The 22,035-nt window shown below is 49.3% G+C and overlaps 1 protein-coding gene across 1 annotated transcript in view; it reads left to right on the plus strand.

The window, feature by feature from the left end:
• Nucleotides 1-5,619: 5,619 nt before the first annotated feature.
• LOC308617971 (protein HEG homolog 1-like) overlaps nucleotides 5,620-22,035 on the plus strand; it is a gene marked incomplete at its 5' end in the record, with an annotated part of 35,057 nt that continues 18,641 nt past the window's right edge. The window contains 4 exons of the mRNA XM_081235363.1: nucleotides 5,620-5,722; nucleotides 13,090-13,224; nucleotides 18,529-18,571; nucleotides 18,704-18,741. Coding sequence (XP_081091489.1) covers nucleotides 5,620-5,722; nucleotides 13,090-13,224; nucleotides 18,529-18,571; nucleotides 18,704-18,741 — 319 coding nt within the window. The remainder of the gene's footprint in view (nucleotides 5,723-13,089; nucleotides 13,225-18,528; nucleotides 18,572-18,703; nucleotides 18,742-22,035) is intronic.

Consider the following 22,035-nt stretch of genomic DNA (forward strand, 5'->3'; position numbering starts at 1 on the left):
AGCTGTTGAATTCCTAGCTCCAGCATTGTCTGAAGGACCACTGATAGAGCTAAGACAAGGCAGAAGAGAAAGGCAAGATGAAAGTGGGGGGTGACACGGAGGGGATTGTAGGTGAAAAGGAGGATTAAAAAAAAGTGGTACTCAAGTGGCCAAGGCAGAATGCTGGCTCAGCCTCCAAGAGCATTCCCAAGTTCCCGCCGCTTCCTTCTGCTCTTCAGATATCTCCATCCTCGCTAGCATCTGTGGTGTTCACTTCCCTCTATCCCATCATGCTCCCCTCATTCTGTGGCATTTCTTCCCAGGCCACATCTGCAGGGACCATACCTGTTCTGTGCTCCTTCCCTATTCCCTACTCACTCCTTGTTTCCTGGTATTTACACTAGAAGCCTCTAGATATGATTAAAAAGGGGTATGTGTGTGTGAGTGTGTCTGTGTGTGTCTGTGTACTTGTCTTCATTCATTGTACTTTTTATTTAAATAACCGGAAAAGCATCTGTGCCCTTTAGGTGGTGTGAGATAACTTCTAGGAAAAGAGAAACAAATTGTAATGACTTTGCCAGAGTGGAAAAGGGGCATTTAGGGGAAGACTCTAGCAGTCTCCTCTGGGTCTAAGCTCTACAGAGAATTTTAAAGAAAAGTTTTCTAAAAAGGAAAAAAAAAAAAAAAAAAAGGAAACATATGCCAAAATTCATTGAAAAGTATCACAACTTTTACTGTAATTTTATTAATGGACACTGTTTTAAAATATTTCAGTTCATGAAAGCTGGAAAACATACATTCCCTCCGGAATATATAATCTTAAAACTATTTTCAAAACTAACCTTTGAAGATCGGTTACGGAAAGATACAATAGTTCATGAGCGGTTTCAGAATTGATAATTCTATGAATAGAGAGGTTGAAAGCACATGACTTATTTATCGAGGGTGTGGTAGCTGCTCCATAAATACGGTTAAAATGTTTGTATGTGCTTCTTAGCTTCAGAGAAATGGTACATTTCTATGACTTACATTTGTACATTAAAAGCAACAACAACAAAGAGAAACACCTTTCCTCATTGTTGAAAATTTCCATCAAGACTTGTTTTGTATTCCGTCTCTCAATATGAAATTCCACCCGTCTCAGTCTCAGCTGTGGCATGACCACGATGTCCATGCTTAACCCCAAAATAAACAAAGAAAAATTGCTGAGAGATCTACTATATGCCAGTTAACATAATAGGCTATTTTCACCAAAATGGAACCCGCTGTGCTCACCATGGCCTGTCATCTGCCCATCTCCTGTGTTCATCCATTATGTGGATGGTGCCTTTAGGTCTGTCCTTGGCCGTCCTGTATGGGCTGCAAACTCTGAGGGCTGTCATGGGGAGTATTTTTTCCTAACCAACACCAGAGCACATAGGGGGAGAAAAACCTATAAAGAACATTTTCCTATAAAAAAGAATATCATTTTATATTTTTAAAATAAAAAGTTAGGGAGTTCCCTGGTGGCCCAGTGGTTAGGATTCTGGGCTTTCACTGCCGTGGCCCAGGTTCAATCCCAGTCAAAGACTGAGATCCCACAAGCCGTGCAGTGTGGCCCCCCGCAAAAAAAAAGTGAAAATTAACATTAATGAAAATGTATACATGTTTCATAGTCCTATCAGTTGCTGCAAAAGAATTTTATAATATTCTGTCATCAGGGTCATTCATTTCTGGCACTGTGACAAACCCCAGGCATGACTATTAAAAGCAGAGTAAATTAAGCATATTACCTAAACTAAGGTGAATACTGTAGGGTTGTTGTCTTTTCCCCCTCCAACTTTTTTTTTCCCTGCATATTACATTGCAACTATATATCAGTAAAATATTCTTGACCTGGATTATAGATTGAATTGCACAATATGACGACTCATCGTGGGAGTGGATTAGCATGTAAATCTGAATTATGAAATAGAAAAGTTTTAACTAATCCGATTTCAAGTTTTTTTAAAATGATGGTAAAATACACATAACACAAAAGTTACCATTTTAATAATTTTTAAGTGTACAGGTCAGTGGCATTAAGTATTCTCACAATGTTGTGCAAACATCACCATGATCCATTTTCAGAACTTTTCCATTATCCCAAACTGAAACTCTGTACCCATTAACTAATAACTTCCTGTTTGCCCCTCTGTCCAGCCCCTGGTAACCTCTTTTATCCTTTCTGACTCTATGAATTTGCTTATACATAGAATCCTACAATATTTGTCCTTTTGTGTCTTGCTTATTTCACTTAGCATAATGTTTTCAAGGTTCATATGTGTTGTAACATGTGTCAGTATTTAATTCCTTTTTAAGACTGGATAATATTCCATTGTATGTACATACTGCATTTTATTTATCCATTCATCTGTTGATGGATGTTTGAGTTATTTCCACCTTTTGGTGACTGTGAATAATGCCACTATGAATGTGGGTGTATAACCATCTGTTTGAGGCCCTGCTTTCAATTCTTTTGGGAGTTGGGAGATGGAGTTTGTGGATCATATGGTAATTCTGTATTTAACTTCTTGAGGAATTAATATTATTTTAAAGCTAATAAGAAACATAAAATTCCTCTGGGTTATCTGTGTTCAAACCTTGAGACGTAAACTCAATGCAACCAGCAGCCTCCTTTGAGCCCAGAAGCTCAGCAATGATCAGAAATGGGATGCTGTGGAGGCAGCCAGCAGCCACAAAGGGAACTGGTCCAGTGGCTGTGGGAAGCACCGACGGAGGCCATCAGTGCACGCTGACTTTGCCAGTCAGAGGAAGTCAAAGCATTTAAAAGGCACTTCCACTCTCCAGCTTAGTACAAAGAAGGAAGGATGACTGGACAAGAAAAAGCCACAAACCAGAAAACAAAAGCTTGGGAGGAATTAGAAGAGCCGTCTATCCTCTCCAGCCTAGTTCCCAGATAATGGAATGTGGAAGAACGTTGTTATCACTTGGGATTCAGCTGTTTATGGCAGGTCTGGGCAGGTTGGAAACCGCCAGGTGGGACAGGAGGAGGGCAGATTGGGTTGCAGCACTTTCCAGGTGCAGTCCAGGTAAACAGGGGTGTGTGTTGGTTCTGAACAGTAAAGGGCCATGTTGGGCTGGGGAAGGTGATGCACAGATCAGACAACACAGGGCCCAAACTTAGAGGATACTTGATAAATGCAAGTTTTTTTGTCCTTATCAATGCAATATTTATCCAGTTTCTGCAACTTAACTTCCCTTGCATCTAATCCATCCATCACATCCCTACCAGAAAAATCTTAAAATCATCACTTGGCACTGACACCTCCCAGTTCAGACTCTCCCTGGCTGCCCATTAGTTATAATCATTGCCTCTCAAGCTTGGATAAAAGTAGCCCCAAGGCCATTCAGCTGAGGCAGAAAGACCCAAGATTAACCTGGGGCAGCCCCTGCAGCACAAATTTTACTGGAAAATGTTTGGGGACAAGCATTAACTCTTACATCAGAATAAACATGGGGAATATTTCGAGTACGATGACATTTCCATGGAGTTTAAGCATAAAACACTGTCCTTCAAGTGGAATGTGGAGCTTGGCCTCTATGCACACGATACCACAAGGATAAGTTTATTTTCTCTGGCATTAGGGCACCACCCTGGTAGAGTGGGGGGGTGGGAGTGCACAGTTAAACTCCAGCTCCCTAATCTGGGCAGGTAGAACGAATTGCCCACTCAGAGCCATCTTGCCAACTGGTTCCTGATCTGCAAAGTTCAGATCACTTGGCTCTTTACTGCTTACTGCCTCTGTTTTTAGTCGAAGCATTCTGAACGTTTGGACAAGGCATCCAGCTCTGTCACTTCTCCTGGCAAGTTAACCCCTTTGTGCCTCAGTTTTCTCATCTGGATAACAGTAGGGTTGTGGGGAGGATTTCGTGAATTAACAAGGTAACTATTTACATGTCAGTGCCTGGCTAGCTGTCTGCTTTCGGTACTGTATGTGTTAGGCATCCTACTATTATTTCCTTCTATTGGTACATGGAGGTTTCCTCTTCTCCTGCTGCCTATAAACCATTCCAGTCTTAACCCACTCATCGTGGCCCAGCCCAAGCCCACCTGGTCCTTTGCACGTGCTGTTAGGGGAGGCTCCCCACCCCCGCCCCTTACAGTCAATTTTAAAACCAGCTCAGGTGTAAAGGGTAAGGTGAAAGCCTGAGCATCTGTTCCTGTTCTTCAGTTTATTTGTTCGGCTTCACGGAAACCGCCAGCGTATCGACGTAAGAAAAACGCAGAATAGTCACATATTGGACAGTCTCGGATCCGCGTAAGGGGCAAAACTTTAACGAGGGAAAAGTGCGTTTTGTGTGTGTCTTCACGCCCCATGTGCCCTCACTTCCCCACAGAGCGCGTCGCCTCGCGGTAACACTCGCCGGTGCCTCCGTCCCTCCGGCGAGCGCGGCTTCGGGAGGACTAGACTGCCACGGCACGATTCCCCGCTCCCCGCCCCCCGCCCCGGACCCGCTCTCTCTCCTTAAATCCAGCAACCCCAAGTATAATCTCGGCTCGTCCGTGGAGCGTGCCCCTCCCCCTTCCCGTAGGTGCTAGGGAAGCCGGGCCAGACGCTAGCCCAGGATTTCGACCCCTGCCCTGGCCGCCAGGTGCGCCGGAAGCAACTTCCACCTGGATGCCCTCGGCCTCCCGTGCCGGCCGCTCCCCGGGAGGGGCGGAGCTCGGCCCGCCCCGCCTCGCCGTAAACTGACCTTGTGGCAGGCGGGCGGGGGCCGGGACGGGGAGAGAAGGGGAGGAGTAAGGAGAGGAGGAAAGTGGAGCTCCGCGGGCCGGAGGGAGGAAGAAAAGGGAAGGGGCGGAGGCGACGGGCACAGTGTACCGGCGCGCGGGGGGACCTCAGCCCGCGGTGCGTCCCGGAGCCGGAGTCCTCCCTGCACAGAGCCGCCCGCCGGGACTGTCCCGAGCGGCGACACCCCGGGCGTCCCGGCCGGGGAGCCGGCGCAGCGGCGGCCCCGGGACTCGGCGGCAAGCGCTGCGGGAGGGATGGTGGCGGCGGGGCGCGGGCCAGCGCAGCCGCCCCCGCCTCCCGCCAGGCCGCGGCCCCCGGCCCCCCGCCCCCGCGGAGTCCGCCGCCCGCGCCGCAGCTGAGCCGGGCGCCCCACCATGCCGCGGGCCCCCGCGTCCCTGTACGCCTGCCTCCTCGGGCTCTGCACGCTCGTGCCCCGGCTCCCAGGTAAGCCGTGCCGCTGGGGGTGCAAAGAAACTTTGTGGCGCCCGGAGCCGCCCTTGGCGTCTCGGAGGGGCAGGGCCCCAGGCCGTTGTCTGAAGGTGGGAGGCATCCTCGGGGCACTCCCAGGTGGCGAGCCGCTGGGGACGGCCCGGTGGGGGGCTTCCGAACTGCGTGCACCACCCCGCGCGCGGCCCGCCGCAGCCCCGCAGGGCTGTCGTCGGCCTCCGGTCCCCTCCCGGGCGAGGAGGAGCCTTCCTGAGTAAACAGCCCTGCCCGTCTGCTGACCCAGCCCGCGAGCGCCCGCGCCCATTGCGCGGGGAGGGCCTCCGCCAGCCCCGCGTCGGGATCTGGGCTCTGCACTCCCGGCACAAAGCGGCCCTTGTGGCCGGCCGGGGGCGGCCGGGCTGCTGGGAGGCGGCGAGTGATGCCGCCGGTACCCTGGTCCCGGGGAGACGAAGGGCAGCTGGAAGCGCGTGACCCGGAGTCTTCGCTGGAGCCAAAGCGTGGGGGCCAGGGCTACTCCCGAGGCTAGTCTCCTGGAAACGCGGGTGTTCAGGCCCTCGTAGCGAATCCTAGAGTTTCACCACGCCTAGGCCAGCCGCCTTCCTTTAAAGATGTAACCCCCTCTTTCCTCCCCCAAGCCCTCGCATACCCGAGGGGAGACCCGCGTCCCAAACCACAGCCCCACCTGGGAACCAAGCCCCAGCTGGAACATCCCGATCTGATTCCTTCTGCCTGGCTTTATCCCGGAGTTTACAAACACCCCGTGCAGCACGCTCCCTTAATTCTGGAGGATTGATTGTGGAACGGAGGGCAGGGGGTGTGCAGTTGCACTCGCGCGATACTGCCCTGGGCCGGCGGCTGCGTGAGGAGCCCTCAGTTACCTGCTTTAAGTTTTCGGAGTTGGGAGGGGGCTGGATGTGGCAATTGGGAGGCCGCAGCTGAGGGATGCTCTGTTGGTCTCTGGGGCTGCTAGGCAGATGAGCTACCGCCAACCGCCCCCCCCCGCCCCGCCCCAAGCAAGAAGCTCCAAACTTTCTCCTTTCCCGTAGGAGATCATTGTGTTGGGGTGCTCAATTCACTTTCAAGCCCGAGATTCTTGATTGCTCTCGTGAAGCAAATGTCTGGCTGCGAGGGAGGGAAGGACTGTCCCCTGCCGTGTCTCATTTACATGAAGGCAGTGGAGGTTTCTGTCTGAGAGAGAGGAGAGGTCTGGGCAAACAAAAACTTTCTTCAGGGCCTAATTCAGACTTATTACTGTAGCAGGTTTCTTTTTTCACTGCAGAGCTTGGGGTAGGTCACCGGTTTCCAAACACCCATCTGGCAACCAGTGCCCATTGCTGATGTTTTCATGGGTCCCCAGGGAAAGGCAAAGAGAAGGATGGATCCTGTGTCACACACAGGAGTATATCATTGCCAACAGCCCCCTGCTTCCCAAGGACTGTCCTCTAATTTGAAATTGTGTCTTTTTTATTTTTGGTGGGAAAACTTCTTTTAATAATTTGTAATGCTAATAGAGAGTAGGTTTTCATTTTGAGCAAAAGAAAAAATCTGGCAATCCTATATACATTTTAGCTTCTCTTTTTGTTTTCTTTTTAAATCATAATGATCCTAATAATCTGTGAAATCCAAAAGTTTGGGAACTGCTGAAGGAGATGACTTCTTAGTTTCCTTACAGTTTGACATTCGGATTCTAGTAAAACCTTAAATACTTCCAGTTGCAAATAATTCTTTCAATACATTATTTTCCATTTGCGTTGTGATTTCTGTTTTTCAAAGTTTGTATACATCTTTCATCTGTGTGTTTAATCCAGCAGGAAACAGACTTCTAATTTAAGGGGTCTCACTTCAAACAAGTCCCTGGCAGGCTGACAACCCCCATCCCAGGGTTATCTGCTCTCCTTATTATCCCCTTGCCGAGGGCCTCCAGACAGGACCTGAAGATATGGTCTTCCCACATAACCAGGGAAGGGTTTCTCTGGGGTGAGGCCCTTGATCTCTACTAAGAAGGAGGGAGGAGTGTGGCATTGATCGGGCTGCGGAACTGGAGTCATGTTTGCTATCATTGTTTATTAAAAGGAAAAAAATCAAATGTTCTTCTGGTGAATGTCCTGCACGTTAGAATGCTCGAAATCCTAGGAGAGCCCTTTATCCTATTTACTGCAGTCCTGTTGGCAGCCCTCCCTCCCCCCATGATTCTGTGGTCTATGCTGGGGCTGTTGGAATTTGGCCTTGGGTTTGCAGCCCTCCTCAGGTAACCAGGCAAAGGTTCAGAAATGCAAACAGGGGGTTTGGTGCGTCGGCTGCTGTTTACCCTAGGTATTTACACTTTAGGGCCATCGCCCTTGAATTAGGGGGACTTTGAATAAAGGGGATTGAGGCAGAAGAGGGCAGGGCCTAATTAGCTCTAATTAGTATTCCTCTCTTGCTTGTTCTCCATGCTCATTTAGCTACTGAGGCAACGGAGAATTAAAATATCTAAGTAGTTGGCAGAAGGCCCTTTGTGCCTGCCTACCCTGGTAACTACTTTTTCTCCTCCAGCCAGCTCATGGAAACATTCTGAGAAGTTTTAACCTCGTGTGGGACGATTACACAGTACTTAAATGATGGTGGCCCTTTCACGTGGCGGTGTGCAGCTGTGTTAATGGGGTGGGGTCGCTTCCCAGGTATTTTCAGTTGGTTGGGGCGGAGGGCTTCTTTCCCGTTGGAATGGGATTAATGGCCTTTATAAATGTAAAGGAACACTTTATTTATAGGTGCCCATTTGTTTGTGAGGCTGCTGCTTCTGTTGGATGCAGGGTTGGATTCCTGGGCCACATGGTGAAAAGTTTGCTCCCAGACAGGCCTTGACGCCTCCCCTGTGGCGGATGCTCGAGGCAGGGCTGTAGAGTGCCCCTCCCCACCTCCAGGCTGGTTCCCTACCCGCCCCCGCCCCCCCCACCCCGTCCCCCAGAGCTTTTCAGAGATGGTTGCTTGTCTCTTGTAGAGTTATTCTCAACTCTCGCTCAGTGATCCTGTTAAAACTCAAGTTAGATCGTGTCGCTCTGCTTCAAACCCTCCAGTGGCTTCCGGAAGTCCTGCCAGTGTCCTGCCAGGCTCTCCATGAACGCCCCCTGCCCCCCGTGCCTCTCATCACTTCCCCTCATGCACTTCAGTCCAGCACCGAGGGCCTCGTTGTCTTCGAGCTCAGCTGCAGGCCTTCCCTCTGCCTGGAATGGTCTCCCTGCAGATCTCTGCACGGTGGGCCGCCTCCACCCCCCCCCACTCCCCCCAGCCTTTTCTCAGTGTCTCCAGCTCAGCCAGAGCTGCAGCCTCCTGCCCCACATTCTTCCTGTCTCCTTGCCTTCCTTGATTTTTCTCCCTAGCACTTATCACCATCGAACGCACTTCCTTATCTGGCTTATTGTCCATCTTGTCTTCTGAGCATTCTGCCCCTCACCAGGACGAAAGCTCCGTGAGGGCAGGGAGTTTTGTCCGTTCTATTTGACACTGTATCCTCTGTGCCTAGAACAGTGCCTGACTCATACTTGTTGAATGAATGGATGAACATGAGTCTTGGTACTGTGTGTGTGTGTTGGAGGCGGAGTGTCCCATCCTCACCTCCTTGCCTCCTTCTACAACTCGCTTTGAGGTCAGGGACTCTCATTATTTCCTCATTATTAGGAGGAAACATTCATCGTGCGAGGGAGAGAACTCATTTGAGTGTGTCAAGATTTTTTGAGCTGGAATCTATGATAGAGGCCATTTAGTCCACCCCTGGAATTGTTTGCAGGAAGATGCTGAGGCCAGGAAAGGTTAAATGACTTGTAGCCAATAAGCCAATAATCTTTCGTGCCAGGATATCCTTTTCCTCAACCCATGACTCCAGCCCAAATGTCCCGTCCTCTGTGAAGCCTTGTCTGCATCCCTTGGGTGGAGCAGGGTTGGCCTCTCCTTGCCTTGCTCTCATAGCATATTCTGTCTGTTAGAGAGACTGGGGGCTGCCTCTTCTGCTACGTGGTGAATTGCCGCGTCTCACTTACCTTGAGGTCCCTGATACAGACACAGTGATTGGTACTCTTTTGAGTCCTCCCCGCCCGGCCACTCCTACCATGGTTTCAATGACCTTAAAAACAAAAACCTCAGCTTTCTAAACTTGTAAAACAATTTTAGTTACAGAAAAATTGAGAAGGTAGTATAGAGAGTTCCCATATGCCTCACTTCCCATTTTGCCTATTATTTACATCTTGCATTCATATGGCATATTTGTTACAATTAATGAACCACATCATTAACGAAAATCCAGGGCTCCTTAGTTGCGGCATGTGGGATCTAGCTCCCTGACCAGGGATCGAATCCACATCCCCGGCATTGGAAGGCAGATTCTTAACCACTGTGCCACCAGGGAAGTCCCCAGTTGTCTTTTTAAAAATAAATTTTTCAATAGGTAATATATTCACATGCCTTTTTAAAGCATAACAAGTGTAGGGTGAGAGATCTCTTTTCCATTCTTGTTGCCCGTTAGTCTGGGACATTGCCCCGACCCCCTTCCCTGCTCAGACCATCCCTGTCCGTTTCTTATGGATCTATAGTGTTTTCTGTACATTTATTACAAATCTCCCTCCCCCAGTTTTATTGAAAGGCAGCACTAAACACACTGTTCTGTACCTTGCCTTTTCTGTTAACTTAGCGATAAGTATATCCGAGTGAGCTTCATATCAATATGCAGGGAATAGGGAGCATGCACATTCTTTTTTAAAGCCACGTAGTATTCTAGTGTTTGAATTGGTGTTTTTTAAAAAAAAAAAGTCATATCTGTAAAGCCGACGTTGTCGCGTGTTTTTGCAGATGTCTGCTATTCAGAAAGGCAGTAAAGATATAAACAAGACAGATCCTTCCTAGGGCGTATTTACACTTCATGGTAACATCTTTAGACTGATGACTTTAATTGCTAGAATGAGCACTGGAAAGACTTTGTCACACGTGGGGATTGTGGTTCAGGGCATGGGGAGAGGCACTCCAGTGCCTTACCACTTCCCCGCCCCCTCCCGAACAGGAATGATGAAATGTTTTTATTTTCTGTTGTCTTGAAAACAATGAGTAAAATGTAATTCGGGATTGTGTTTCTCTCACCTAGCTGGAGGAGGGTGCAGGCAGGAAGGGTTGGATTAGGAGAAACATTTCATGCATCTTGAAGGAAGAATCGGCCAGACATGGCGGCTGCCTGGATATGACTGATGACAGGCAAGGATGAGTCAATGAGTTTGGGAAGGAGACTGTTTTCAGATGATGGTTTGCAGTAAACCCCCGGCTTCAGAGACATTAAGGGCTGCAGGCAGTTGACATTGAGCTGGAATGGTCACTGTGCAAACAGTTACCACGCAAAGTTGTGGCCACTGTCTGGGCCGCTAGCACCTATTACCATGACCTAGACACAACACTCTGACATTTGTGAACTGCAGCTGTTGAACGTTTTTTTCATTGCTTCCTTCCTTTGAAAATGCTATTGGTGCCAAGTGACTCATCCAGCCAAATCTAAGCTTACTGAAATATTAATAGGTGGAAAGAGGAGAGATGCCAGAGGGAGTGAGGCTGGCACTGTGGCTCATATCAACACACAGTCTATGCTTCTGGTGCCCTGAGTTCCTGGCTGCTACCTGGTCCCTGGCAGACTGTGAGCTCCTGGACCTGGGCACGAACCCGTGTCCCCTGCATGGGCAGGTGGACTCTTAACCACTGCGCCACCAAGGAAGCCCTGGTGCCCATTCTTTGCCTCTGCTTTCCAAGCCCCTGAGAACAAAGACGGCCATGCATCTTGGCTGAAAACAGCCTCACCTCTCTGTTTTCCCTCCCAGGGCTTCTCCAGGTTTTGCCAGCACACTGCTTGGTCTCTCACTCACCTCTCTGAGTGCTAGAGAGGCGGGCTGTACAAGGGGGAGCTGTCAGCTTCTGACATCTGGGTGTTGCCAACACGTGGGAAGCACCGGGCCACTCTGGCCGCTGCCCTTGCAAGGGCAGGTTCTTCCCCTTCAATTCACAAAACACCGCCTTCTCGCCTTTCAAAGAACTGTAGCTCTCATCTCTCCAGAGGTTTAGAGTCCTTGGAAATCCCCCAGGGAGCGTCGCAGCCTTAGATTCACATAAATTCTCATTGTCTGTTTGGCGGATGTTATGCCCAGGAAGGGGCATGGGAATTGTAGATGCAGAAAAATCACATCGCCAGGCTTAAAACGAAAACAGCATTATATGTGGTTCCATTTGATGGACTGATGACAGAATGTTCTTTAAGAATTTTGGGGATAGCAACCCCTCCATCGCAAAGGCGGGGCCAGCTTTCCCTGCCTTCAAGTGAATCTGCTTCTGTGCGGGGAAGAGTTGCTTCAGCAGGGCGAGCAGTATTTGCCAGCAGGCAGGATTCATGGGCAGGGTGGAGGGAAAACGTGACGTTGGCTTCCAGAAAATATCTAATCAGGCCAGGCAACTCAGGCTGGCTGCTGCACCAACTAGTACCAGCCTGGACGGCCTTCTGTGCTGGAGATATTTCTTTATATTAAGGCTTTAGATGAGAGATTGTGGCCGTTTAGTGCCCCTCTGTGCCAGCTTCACTGTGTTGGCCTGGTGAGATTTTCCATATTTCTCCCTTAAATACAAACCTTTCACAATAAACAAAGGAAATTGTATCACACACACCAATAGGTTCTGATTTAGCATGCCAGCTTCCACTTGATAAAGGCAGGAAATTCAGCTCTGAGAACTGAAGTTGTGTCCTAAACTAACCTCCTGTGACCAAGCCACCCACTGGCCCCGAGCTCTCGAGACTCAGACAAGGAGGCAGATGCCGGAGTCCCTGTCACCAGAAGCTGCCTGGGGTGGGGTGGGGGTAGAGCTGTGCTGTGTTAAGAGCTGGCACCTGGTTTCTGAATCGGTTGGTGTTTTCCTTAAGGTGGGAGAAGGGAGCCCACACCTCACTGCCCAGTGTACAAGTGGCCCTTCCTCGGCTCTCTCCTCAGGCCCACCAAAAACAGCGGCGTAGGTCAGTCTCACCCTGTACATAGGGTAAAGAAGTTACTGTCCACTATCCAAGTGATTTCATATTTTTGTTCTATTGTCTGTATACCCCAATTACATATGTTTTTTTGTTAGACCTACCTTATATGGTAAAAAGCACCCTTGTGTCCACTGTATACAACCTCAGAGAGGGCGTGCTGTATACAACCCGAGAGAGGGTTCACTGTTTACAACTTCCGACAGGGCCACATGCCCAACAATGAATGCTTTCGGATGATAATGAAAGAGTTCTTTGTCATCCATGAAATGAGCATGGCCCACATGGCCAGGTGCTGACGACCCAGAGCCAAGCAAGCCCCAGGCGGGCGTCAGTATAGTGGGCAGGCGGACAGTGACAACACATACAGCCCGGCTTACCTTCCACACCTCTCCTCGGCATCAGTCTGCTAGGCAGCAGGCTACCCGCCACAGCAGGCGCTGCGTCCCTTTAGGCCAGACAGACACAGAGCCGGGACACACCTCAGCCGAGACAGGCCTTCTTCCTAAGGGAGCGGGTCACGCTTTCTGGGTTTGTGCCGAGTCTCCCCTGCAGCGCTAGAGCGGGAAGGTGCAGCGGATCCCACCCGTCGAGGGCTGTGTTTGCAGGGGACGCTGGAGTTGGCGACGGCACCCCGTGTCTTCTGGGTTTGTTTCCTGCCCCGTCAACTTTTACTAACAGACCCGGGGGCCGACTCGGGGGAGGAGCGGCAGAAGGCAGTGCAGAAGTGCCCTCTGAGAGGAGCGGTGCACCACGCAGGCTCTTTTGGAAACTGTTCTCCGAGGCTCTTGAAAGAGAAAGTTCACTCATCTTAATGTTGGACGTGGAGGAGGTTTTGTTCTGTTTCACTGTCTTGTTTTTCCATTCTAGCGGGCAGCTTGTGCAAGCGGAAGACTCCAGAATGTGACAAAGAGACCTCCATCTGCACCGATCTGGACGGGGTCGCGCTGTGCCAGTGCAAGTCTGGCTACTTCCAGTTCAACAAGATGGACCACTCCTGCCGAGGTACCGGCCAGTGTGGGGTTCTGTGGCCCAGCGGGCGGGGAAGGCGGTTTTCTCTGCCTGGGGCAGTCTCTCTGCTCTAGGGGTGACTGTTCTAATCTGGGGGTAACCGGTTCTAGTTATTTGGCTCCCAGCAGAGTTGAATACGTTATCTCCCTGGAATAATAGCATTATCTCTGACTGGTGCACACTGGTCTGGCCAACCAGATTCAAAGGAAAAGAAAAGAGAATGGAATGCCTGGGGTGGCCAGGCCTTTTTTTTTTTTTCTCCTAATTAGAGGAAATTAGAAAAATTACTGTTTTAATTCCCAAAGCTTTATTCTATTGTCTGCTAATCTTTTAAATTGAAAATACCAGCACGGAAGCAGGGCTGTACCTTTTAGTGGTAGCTGGCAGCCCGGGAGACCTGAGTCAGAGCCCCACTCTGCCTGCCCGTCCTGTATCATCTCGGGCAAGTCACTTTGCTTCGCTGAGCTTGAATTTCCTCTTCTGTGAAATGGGTGCAGTGATACTTCATTGGATATTCTAAGAATTAAAGAGGGCAGTGGTTATGGAGGTACTTTGTAAGCCATCAGGCTTTGCTCTTGTATTTTACCCAGGTTGTTGTTGAACCAATGAGTTCTTGTTTTCAGGGTTTCAAGGCAGAAACCTAATTCTGCTCATCTCTTAGGTGAGGATTAACTTCATCCAGTTTGAGATGAAGGCTGGTCAGTGAGTGCAGTGCAAGAATACTGCTTTAAAATAAAATGAATTCAAGTCCAGAGCACTGGGTACCCTGACTTACGAAACCCTGCTGCAATTCGTGATCACAGGAAAACGAGCAACATAAAGGCATCATGTAGCCTCAGGCCTCGCATCACATGAGAACGTGTATGGCCCAGTTTTCCTGCTCAGTCAATGCCTGCTGGTGACAGATGTACTGGGATCTGAGTAAAAATGGCATCCTGGGGAAAGGTGACATGCCACTTATTTCTGTCAGGACTTCCCATTAAAGGAGAGGATAAAAATACATTTCAGGGCAGTGCTCTCATCCTGCGCTTCAGACCCTCTGACTTAGGTGCTTTGAAAGTGCACCTCCTCAGCTCTGCACACAGGCCCTGGGTGGGGTTTGAAGAGGGGGCCCCACTCTGTGGAGCAACAGGCCTGATTCTGAAGCTCACAGCGCTCCTCAGTGCCCTGTAAGTCTGCCTCTTTGATACAGAGGTGATGCTTCTTAGTTCCCTCTTATCTGGTTTCATGCAAAGTGCTCCTGGCCCGTCTTAGAAACTGGGACACTGAGCCCACCTCATGTGTGAAGGTAACGTCCTTCACGCATGAAGTGGGCTGACGTCCCTGTGTGCTGGAGGCCGTGTGGCTACATGGGGCAGTCGTTTCTGTACGCAGTGCCTCTGCAATTTCAGGTGGCCTCAAGAGCAGACCTGCCACCTTTGCTTCTGGCTGGCATGAGTCATTTCCCTCTCTTTCCAAGTCAGTAGTTCTATAATTGTGTCACTTACAGACTAGCACTAGCAATAGCAGAGCTGTCAAAGATTTACCAGATGCAGTGACGCAGGCACCGGAAACCTTATGTCTATCAAGTAATGACCGGAGAATCGGCATAAGAAAACCGTGGTTAGCTTTTGGGCTTGTGGCCGAGGCCCTGTGCAGCCTGGTTTCTGCAGTATCCTGTTGGTTAGATTTTCACCCATGGCCATCAGAGCTCCATGAATGGATCCCGGAGCTCCTTGGGCCACAGCCCAGTCAGCTGGGTTCTGAGGGGTTACAGTGACATCTTCTGGCCATTGGTGCTGGAGCACGGGGGTAGTTAAAAAAAGTACCCTCTCGGACACCTCAAATCCGGGGTCAGTCCCTGGTGTAAATCGAGGATAAAGGCATGTGGGTGTGTGTTTTCTAAATGTCTGCAATTAACAGTTATACATTAGCAACTGCATATTGTTCTTTATTGTATGCACACACACAACTTCTCAGTGTCTCACATAAAATGTCTTTACCAGACTTTCAAAGCATCATGTAAAATTAAAGTCTGTGTCCTTCCTGTAGATGTCTTAGCTTCCTTCCATCATGCAGATATCCTGATGAATTCCAGCCAGCTGTTTGCAGGTCTCTTTCTCTGACTAGACTTCAGATACCTTGGGTGCCTGTCTCTAGAATATGCTTGCACATTATGGGGTTCCATAAATGTCTGTTGAATGAACAATTGGATGATAGGGCAGCGTATATGATAGGACAAGATGGGCAGGTCTTGATCTGGTTTCCTGCAAGGGAACAAAAGAGGGCTGAAGGGGCTTCCCTGGTGGCGCAGTGGTTGAGGGTCCGCCTGCCGATGCGGGGGACGCGGGTTCGTGCCCCGGTCCGGGAGGATCCCGCGTGCCACGGAGCGGCTGGGCCCGTGAGCCATGGCCGCTGAGCCTGTGCATCCGGAGCCTGTGCTCCTCAATGGGAGAGGCCACAGCAGTGAGAGGCCTGCGTACCGCAAGAAAAAAAAAAAAAGCCCTGAAGACTCCACCATGTACTTCTGTCCTTTTATTTAAAAGTCCAGAAGGCTCAAATTTACTTGTGTTCCATATCAATAGGGGAAGCCCACTTTGGGTGTATATGCTGGCTGTTGCCACATTCATTTCATCTTCAGTGTTCTGCGGTCAGGGTCCCTCTAGGGCACGGAGATGCGGAGCTGGATCCTAAGGCGCACTGGAGTGCCTTATGACAAGGTTTCCCTCCAAGAGCCCCTAGAGCAGCCCCAGGCCCACGGTAGCGCTCAGTCTTTGATGAATGACTGAATGAGCCCATCTGAAATAAGGAAATATCATTACACCAGGGAGCCAGGCCACTTCTGAAGCTAAGTGAAAACAGCCTAGCCCATCAGCTCATAGGCAGGACAACAGATGGACCTTACATCTGGCTGGATGACAGCCACAGGGTGGAAAGCTCCCACCCAGCAGATGAGGGTTGGGTGGGTAGATTTGATGTAAAAATAGTTCCAGGAAGAAGTGTTCAGAATAGAACAGAGTAGTGTGACATCAGCCTGCCTCAGTGCTGAGACGGGCGGGGAAGAGTCACTGGGATGCCGGCAGTCCCTGTGTAGCTGCCCTGCAGACAGAGCCATGGGTCATCCAGGGGCGGCTTCCCCTGCTCCCACGACCCGGCCACAGCACAAGGACTGCCAGGGCATGGTGCTTTCCACGCCGGAGAGACAGGAGGTCTCAGCTTGTTCCTTGGAGAAGGCCCCAGCTGAGTACGGCCAGCTCAGAGAACTCAAAGGTATCAAAGATTTGGGAGAGGGGTCTCATTTCTCTTCCCTGGAGTGGGATATGATTATACTCTACCTTGTTGCAAAAAAGATTTGAAGTGCCTAATGAAAATTCATTGTGACAAGATGAGATTTAATGTAAAAGGTGAATCAGGTTGAAGGGGAAAGAAAATGACTACTTTGTTGAGGCTAGAAGGAAAATGAATATGCAGAAAGATATACCTTAAGTTCCCGCAGGTTTCCTAAAGATAGGCCACTCACTCAAGTTCTGAGCTTCCTGGACACTGAGGCAGAGAGAAACATGATTTTGAAAGAAGTGGCGACCATCAAATAAAGTACAGTTCTTTAGGCCCATCCCCATTTTTCTAGGCCCCAGGGCCCAAGAGAAGTTTCTCTGGAGCATCCACATCACGAGGTTACTGAGTGGTATTGTGGCAATGTGGTCCATGACAGCCTGTGATAAATACCCGAGGGGCTTGCCTGGGGCTGCTGCTAGTAATAGATTGCCCTTAATAAAGAGAGCGTAGCTCAGGAAAAGTGATTCCAGGGGGCCAAACGGTGCAGTGCAGGCTCACAGCTCTCATGATCTGCTGTGAGAGAATTTAGATGATTTAGAACAGTATTTTCCAAACCATTCCACAAAACTCTAGTGATATATCGATAGTCTATGTCAACAAAATAGATACTAGAAACATTTAGTGTCTAACATTAAAAAATAGAAGGAAGGGGCTTCCCTGGTGGCGCAGTGGTTGAGAGTCCGCCTGCCGATGCAGGAGACGTGGGTTCGTGCCCAGGTCCGGGAAGATCCCACATGCCGCGGAGCGGCTGGGCCCGTGAGCCATGGCCGCTGAGCCTGTGCGTCCTGAGCCTGTGCTCCACAATGGGAGAGGCCACAACAGTGAGAGGCTTGCGTACCCGCAAAAAAAAAAAATAGAAGGAAGAAAAAAGTTAAGCACATCTACGTAGTTAATATTATTATGCACTGATCCTTAAAGGAGGATGCAGGAGGTCTGTGAGAGATCTCCCATCCCAGCCTGCAGGGCGTGCAGCCTCTGAGCCACATGTGCCGCTGGCACTCACATCTCACCATCAGCGTGTGTGCTATCTGTCCAGAGATGCTCTATGCTATGTGCCTTTTCTTACCTGTGATTCTTGTATGCAGCGCATGGCATACATTAATCATGAATCAAATTTCTATCATTCCTTGCAGCAGTGAATTTGTCCGAGAGGAGATTTTTTATTGTCTACTTTCATCCACGCGTGCATTACAGCTCATGGTGTTCTGTCAGCTTATTGTAATGCTGAAAATGTTCTGTGATCAGATCAATTCAGGAACTGCTGATCCAGGGGAAGGGCTGGCCCACAGGCCTTCAGTGAAGCAGTGGTCCACGAGCTGCACTGCCAGAGGGTTCAAAGCTATGGTCTTGGGTGATGTGCCGATTAGGGCTCATCTAGGTATGTGTAGAATCCACTACACAGACCACAGGGTGAGCGTTCTCTTATGGAAACTGAGGCACCCACCAGGACCATGGCTCTGAAGGTGTCACAGCTCTCCCTTCCTCATGGAAGAGGGTTGATGGAACCAACAACTGGTTAAAGGTTTGACTTACGTTAAAGAAGGTGAAGCACTTGTCTTTGTGTTTACGGAAGGATGTTACACAGGGGCCACGGAGAACTTCCAAAAATAATTGCATATGCTGGATAGTAATTACAGCCTCAAACAGTTAGTGGTTACTATGTGCTAGGTGCTGCGCTAAGTCATTTGCATGCCTTATTTTACTTAATCTCCTCCAAGAAACTATAAAACAGATATTATTATTATGCTCTTTTTTATAGCTGGGAAACTGAGAATCACTAAGAGGTTAAGAATTTTTTGGATAAAATTGAGTTGAGCTGGCAACAGTATTTAGGCCAGGTTTTAGGTAATTCTAAAGCTGTTTGTAGCCTGCTGGATCTAGAATATTGTTGTGGCCTTTAGGGTGGCTGGTTTTATTAACTGTCAGTTTGGACCAAGGGAAGTCAATATAGACACGTTCCTGGATTTTCCTTTTCTCTTTCAGCCTGTGAAGATGGATATAGGCTTGAAAATGAAACCTGCATGAGGTAGGCTCCGTGTTTATTTATTCTGATGAATTTGTCCCAAACCTTATTTAGAAGTTACTTAGGTAAATTGCCTCAGTTATTTCTTTTGATATTTGAGACTAATTCTTATTCTTTTTCTTTGTTGACTTGCAGTTGCCCATTCGGCCTTGGCGGTCTCAACTGTGGAAACCGTAAGTATGCAGAAGTCCCGAGTTCTGCGTGGGCAGGGCTGGCACGGCTGTTGGCACGCAGGGTGTCTGTCCCCTCCTCTTGTCCTCAGTTCACATCTGCTGTCTTCCCAGCTCCTGTGCTGGGAGGAAAGCAGAGCGCTGTCCAGGGGCTGGAGGTTTGTAGGGGAGATAAACACTTTCCTAAATAGCCTGATTGTGGAGTGTTAATCAGTACATTAGACATGAGGTTTGAGGCAGAGAGGGAGGGACCACACCCAAGGAGAACAGAAGAGCCTCCTGGGTAGTTTCTTGGAGGGGATGGAATTGGAGGTTTGGGAAGACTTTGACTGGCAGGTATGGAGGGAGAAGGAATCCAGGGAGAGGGCACAACCTAAACAAAGGTCTTGAGGCAGCTTGGGCCTGTGGTTTTCAGGGACAGTGTGTAAGTGCGTGTGGCTGAGGACGGAAAGAGAGGAAGGCGGAGAATGGGGGATTAGGTTGGCAGAGTATGTGGGGACCAAACTGTTGGGACTTTCGTTGGAGTCTGAGAGTTTAGGTTTTAATCGGTAGCCACTGTGGCACTAGCAAGAGTCTTAGAGCAGGAAAGCAGTTTGATCAAGAAAATCAAGTCGGGCTGCCGTGAGGAGGACAGAGGAGAATGTGGGGTGGTTAGACCAGTATCGTCGGGGCGGGGGTCAGGGCTGGACGCAGACTGGGGGGTCCCTTGCTGCTAGCTGACGTCTGTGCTCCTGGATACAAGAGGGTTGAGTGGCGGTAACTGTGCACGTGGCAAGTTTCACAGTTAATTCACTTCTTTGAGAGAAGCGGTTGGGATTCATTCCAGATCACTTTCACTGAGACCGGTGAAATTAAAGTCACCCTCAAAATTATTGAAAGAAATTCTGGGATATAGGATGTAGCAGGAATAGTAACACTCAGTATTTTAGGACAGCTTTGTCCCTCATTCCATAGAATCTGCCAACAGTCCATATTCTAAGTTTACTAGACCACAAGTAGACATGACTTTATTTCACCCCATCAGTCAGAAATTCCAAGTGTTTCAAAAGCTCTTATGCCAGAAATGGGGCGGGGGGGTGAAGACTATATAGATATTTCTTTTTTTTTTAAATTATTTGTTTTATTTATTTGTTTAAATTAATTTATTTATTTGGCTGTGTTGAGTCTTCATTGCTGTGCGCGAGCATTCTCTAGTTGCGGCGAGCGGGGGCTACTCTTCGTTGCGGTGCGCGGGCTTCTCATCACGGTGGCTTCTCTCGTTGCGGAGCACAGGCTCTAGGAGCGGGCTTCAGTAGTTGTGGCACGTGGGCTCAGTAGTTGTGGCTCACGGGCTCTAGAGCGCAGTAGTTTTGGTGCACGGGCTTAGTTGCTCCGCGGCATGTGGAATCTTCTCGGACCAGGGCTCGAACCCGTGTCCCCTGCATTGGCAGGCGGATTCTTAACCACTGCGCCACCACGGAAGCCCTAGATATTTCTTATTATGGCACAATATCACAGGTGTACTTGGTTTTGTAAGAGCATGAGTGAGACAAGGTGACGCACGTGGAGATGTTACCATCTCGGGGTAGGGAGCAGGGGGTGAGAGAGCCCACCTGCCAGTCCTCCCGGGGCCCCTTGGCCCTGACAGGCCTCTCATAGGATGAGCCGGTACTTCTAACCTGCTTGTAGTCAAACAGCTCCCTAAATAGGTTTTACTAGAAAATGCTTCATATTTCTCAGGAAATGGAAGAGTGAAAATGGATACAGGGAAAAGCCCTAGAAAGGGTTGAAGGAAAGGGGAGTGAGCTGCAGGGCGTTGTTCTAAGTGGCAGTGAGTGATTTGCTTTTCAGAGATCATTAACTCCTGTGTATGTGGAGAGGATATACCACTACATCCACTGACTGTTCTGTGAGTTCCTGTGTCTCCGCGTTATGGGGGTCGGGGTCTTGGAAGTAGCCGAATTTCTCTCTGTTCCTGAGACTTCTTTTTGCTCCCTTTTATCCGAGTCATCACGATGACGTCCAGCAGAGGGCAGACTCCAGCCTGGAGGGCTAGCTCCCGGCCACCTTTTGTGGGTGACTCTGGTTAACTCTGAGGGTGTGAATACCACTTTATGACTTTGATATCAGTCTTAATGTCAGTGTTGCAAAGCAATTAATAGTCACTGATAATAAATAGCACCTGCCAACGGCCCCTTTCTCTGCGGTCTCAGATCAGCCCTGGTGTGGGTTAAGGAATCCGGAGCACCTGAGTTTCATCCGGCCTATGGTGATAACACCGTGTGAATTCTGTGGCTTGTCACTCAGTGTTTTGTGCCAAATAGCAGAGCTCTCACCACCCACCCCTGTCCCTTCTGCTGTCACCACCAAAGACAGTAAGTGCCTTCTTGGAGGTCTGGCTCGGGCTGGATCTTTTATAGAAAAGAAACACTGCTCTCTGCAGGCTTCTGGGGACACACACTCTGCTGCCCAAGCCCCGTGAGACAGGGAGCCCAGCTCTGTCCAGCCACGCACGTGGCCCTGCGATTCCCTCATGCCTACATTCCTGGAAGTCACCCAACTCTAATACATCCTGGCTGCAGGCATAACCTCTGACCTGCCTTTCTAAAAGTCCCTGTTAGCTTTCTAGTGGTGCCCAGATTTCACCCGCCGCTCCTCATAGAGAATATCCTTCAAACTGGAGCCGGCAGGACAAGCTCTCCTCTCAAGTCCCTGAGTCCCTGAGGCGGTGCGGGCCCAGCTGGACCTCTCTGTGCACCTGGCAAGGCTGCCCACACCAGGCAGTGCAGGGCTGCACCTGTCTTATCACTGCTCGTTTTAATTTTCTTTCCGTGTAAACTATGCCTCTTTTTGCCACAGATTCCAACAATCCTGTCCTCTGATACCACTCGTCCAATGGCCCCAGAATTCTTACACACTTGTTGTCACAATGTCCCTCACTTCCCCTTGCCCCTCCAGCCTTTTTTAGGTGTGCGTGTTTCCTCCTTCGCTTGAATTTTGTAGAGGCTCCTTCTCACAGTTTTATTATATCTCTCATGACCTTGTGGTTTGCTTCACCTTTTTTCTCTTTTTAAAGTAAGTGAATTTTGTCTTTTCATAACGTAAAAACAACACATGCCCATTAATTTGCCTTCTTTAACCCAAATTAATTAGAAAATAGATACAAGGGAAGAAGAAAACTAAAATAAAGCCTTATCACCCATTAAACACATCACTCTTAATACCCTGGTGTATATCCTTGCTACTAATGCTGGTCAATAGGACCAGCAGAAGCCACGGCACCTAGGGCCTTGCTAGAGATGCAGCATTTCAGGCCTC

The sequence above is a fragment of the Mesoplodon bidens genome (assembly GCF_964165515.1).
Source record: "Mesoplodon bidens genome assembly, chromosome: 5".
NCBI lineage: Eukaryota > Metazoa > Chordata > Mammalia > Artiodactyla > Ziphiidae > Mesoplodon > Mesoplodon bidens.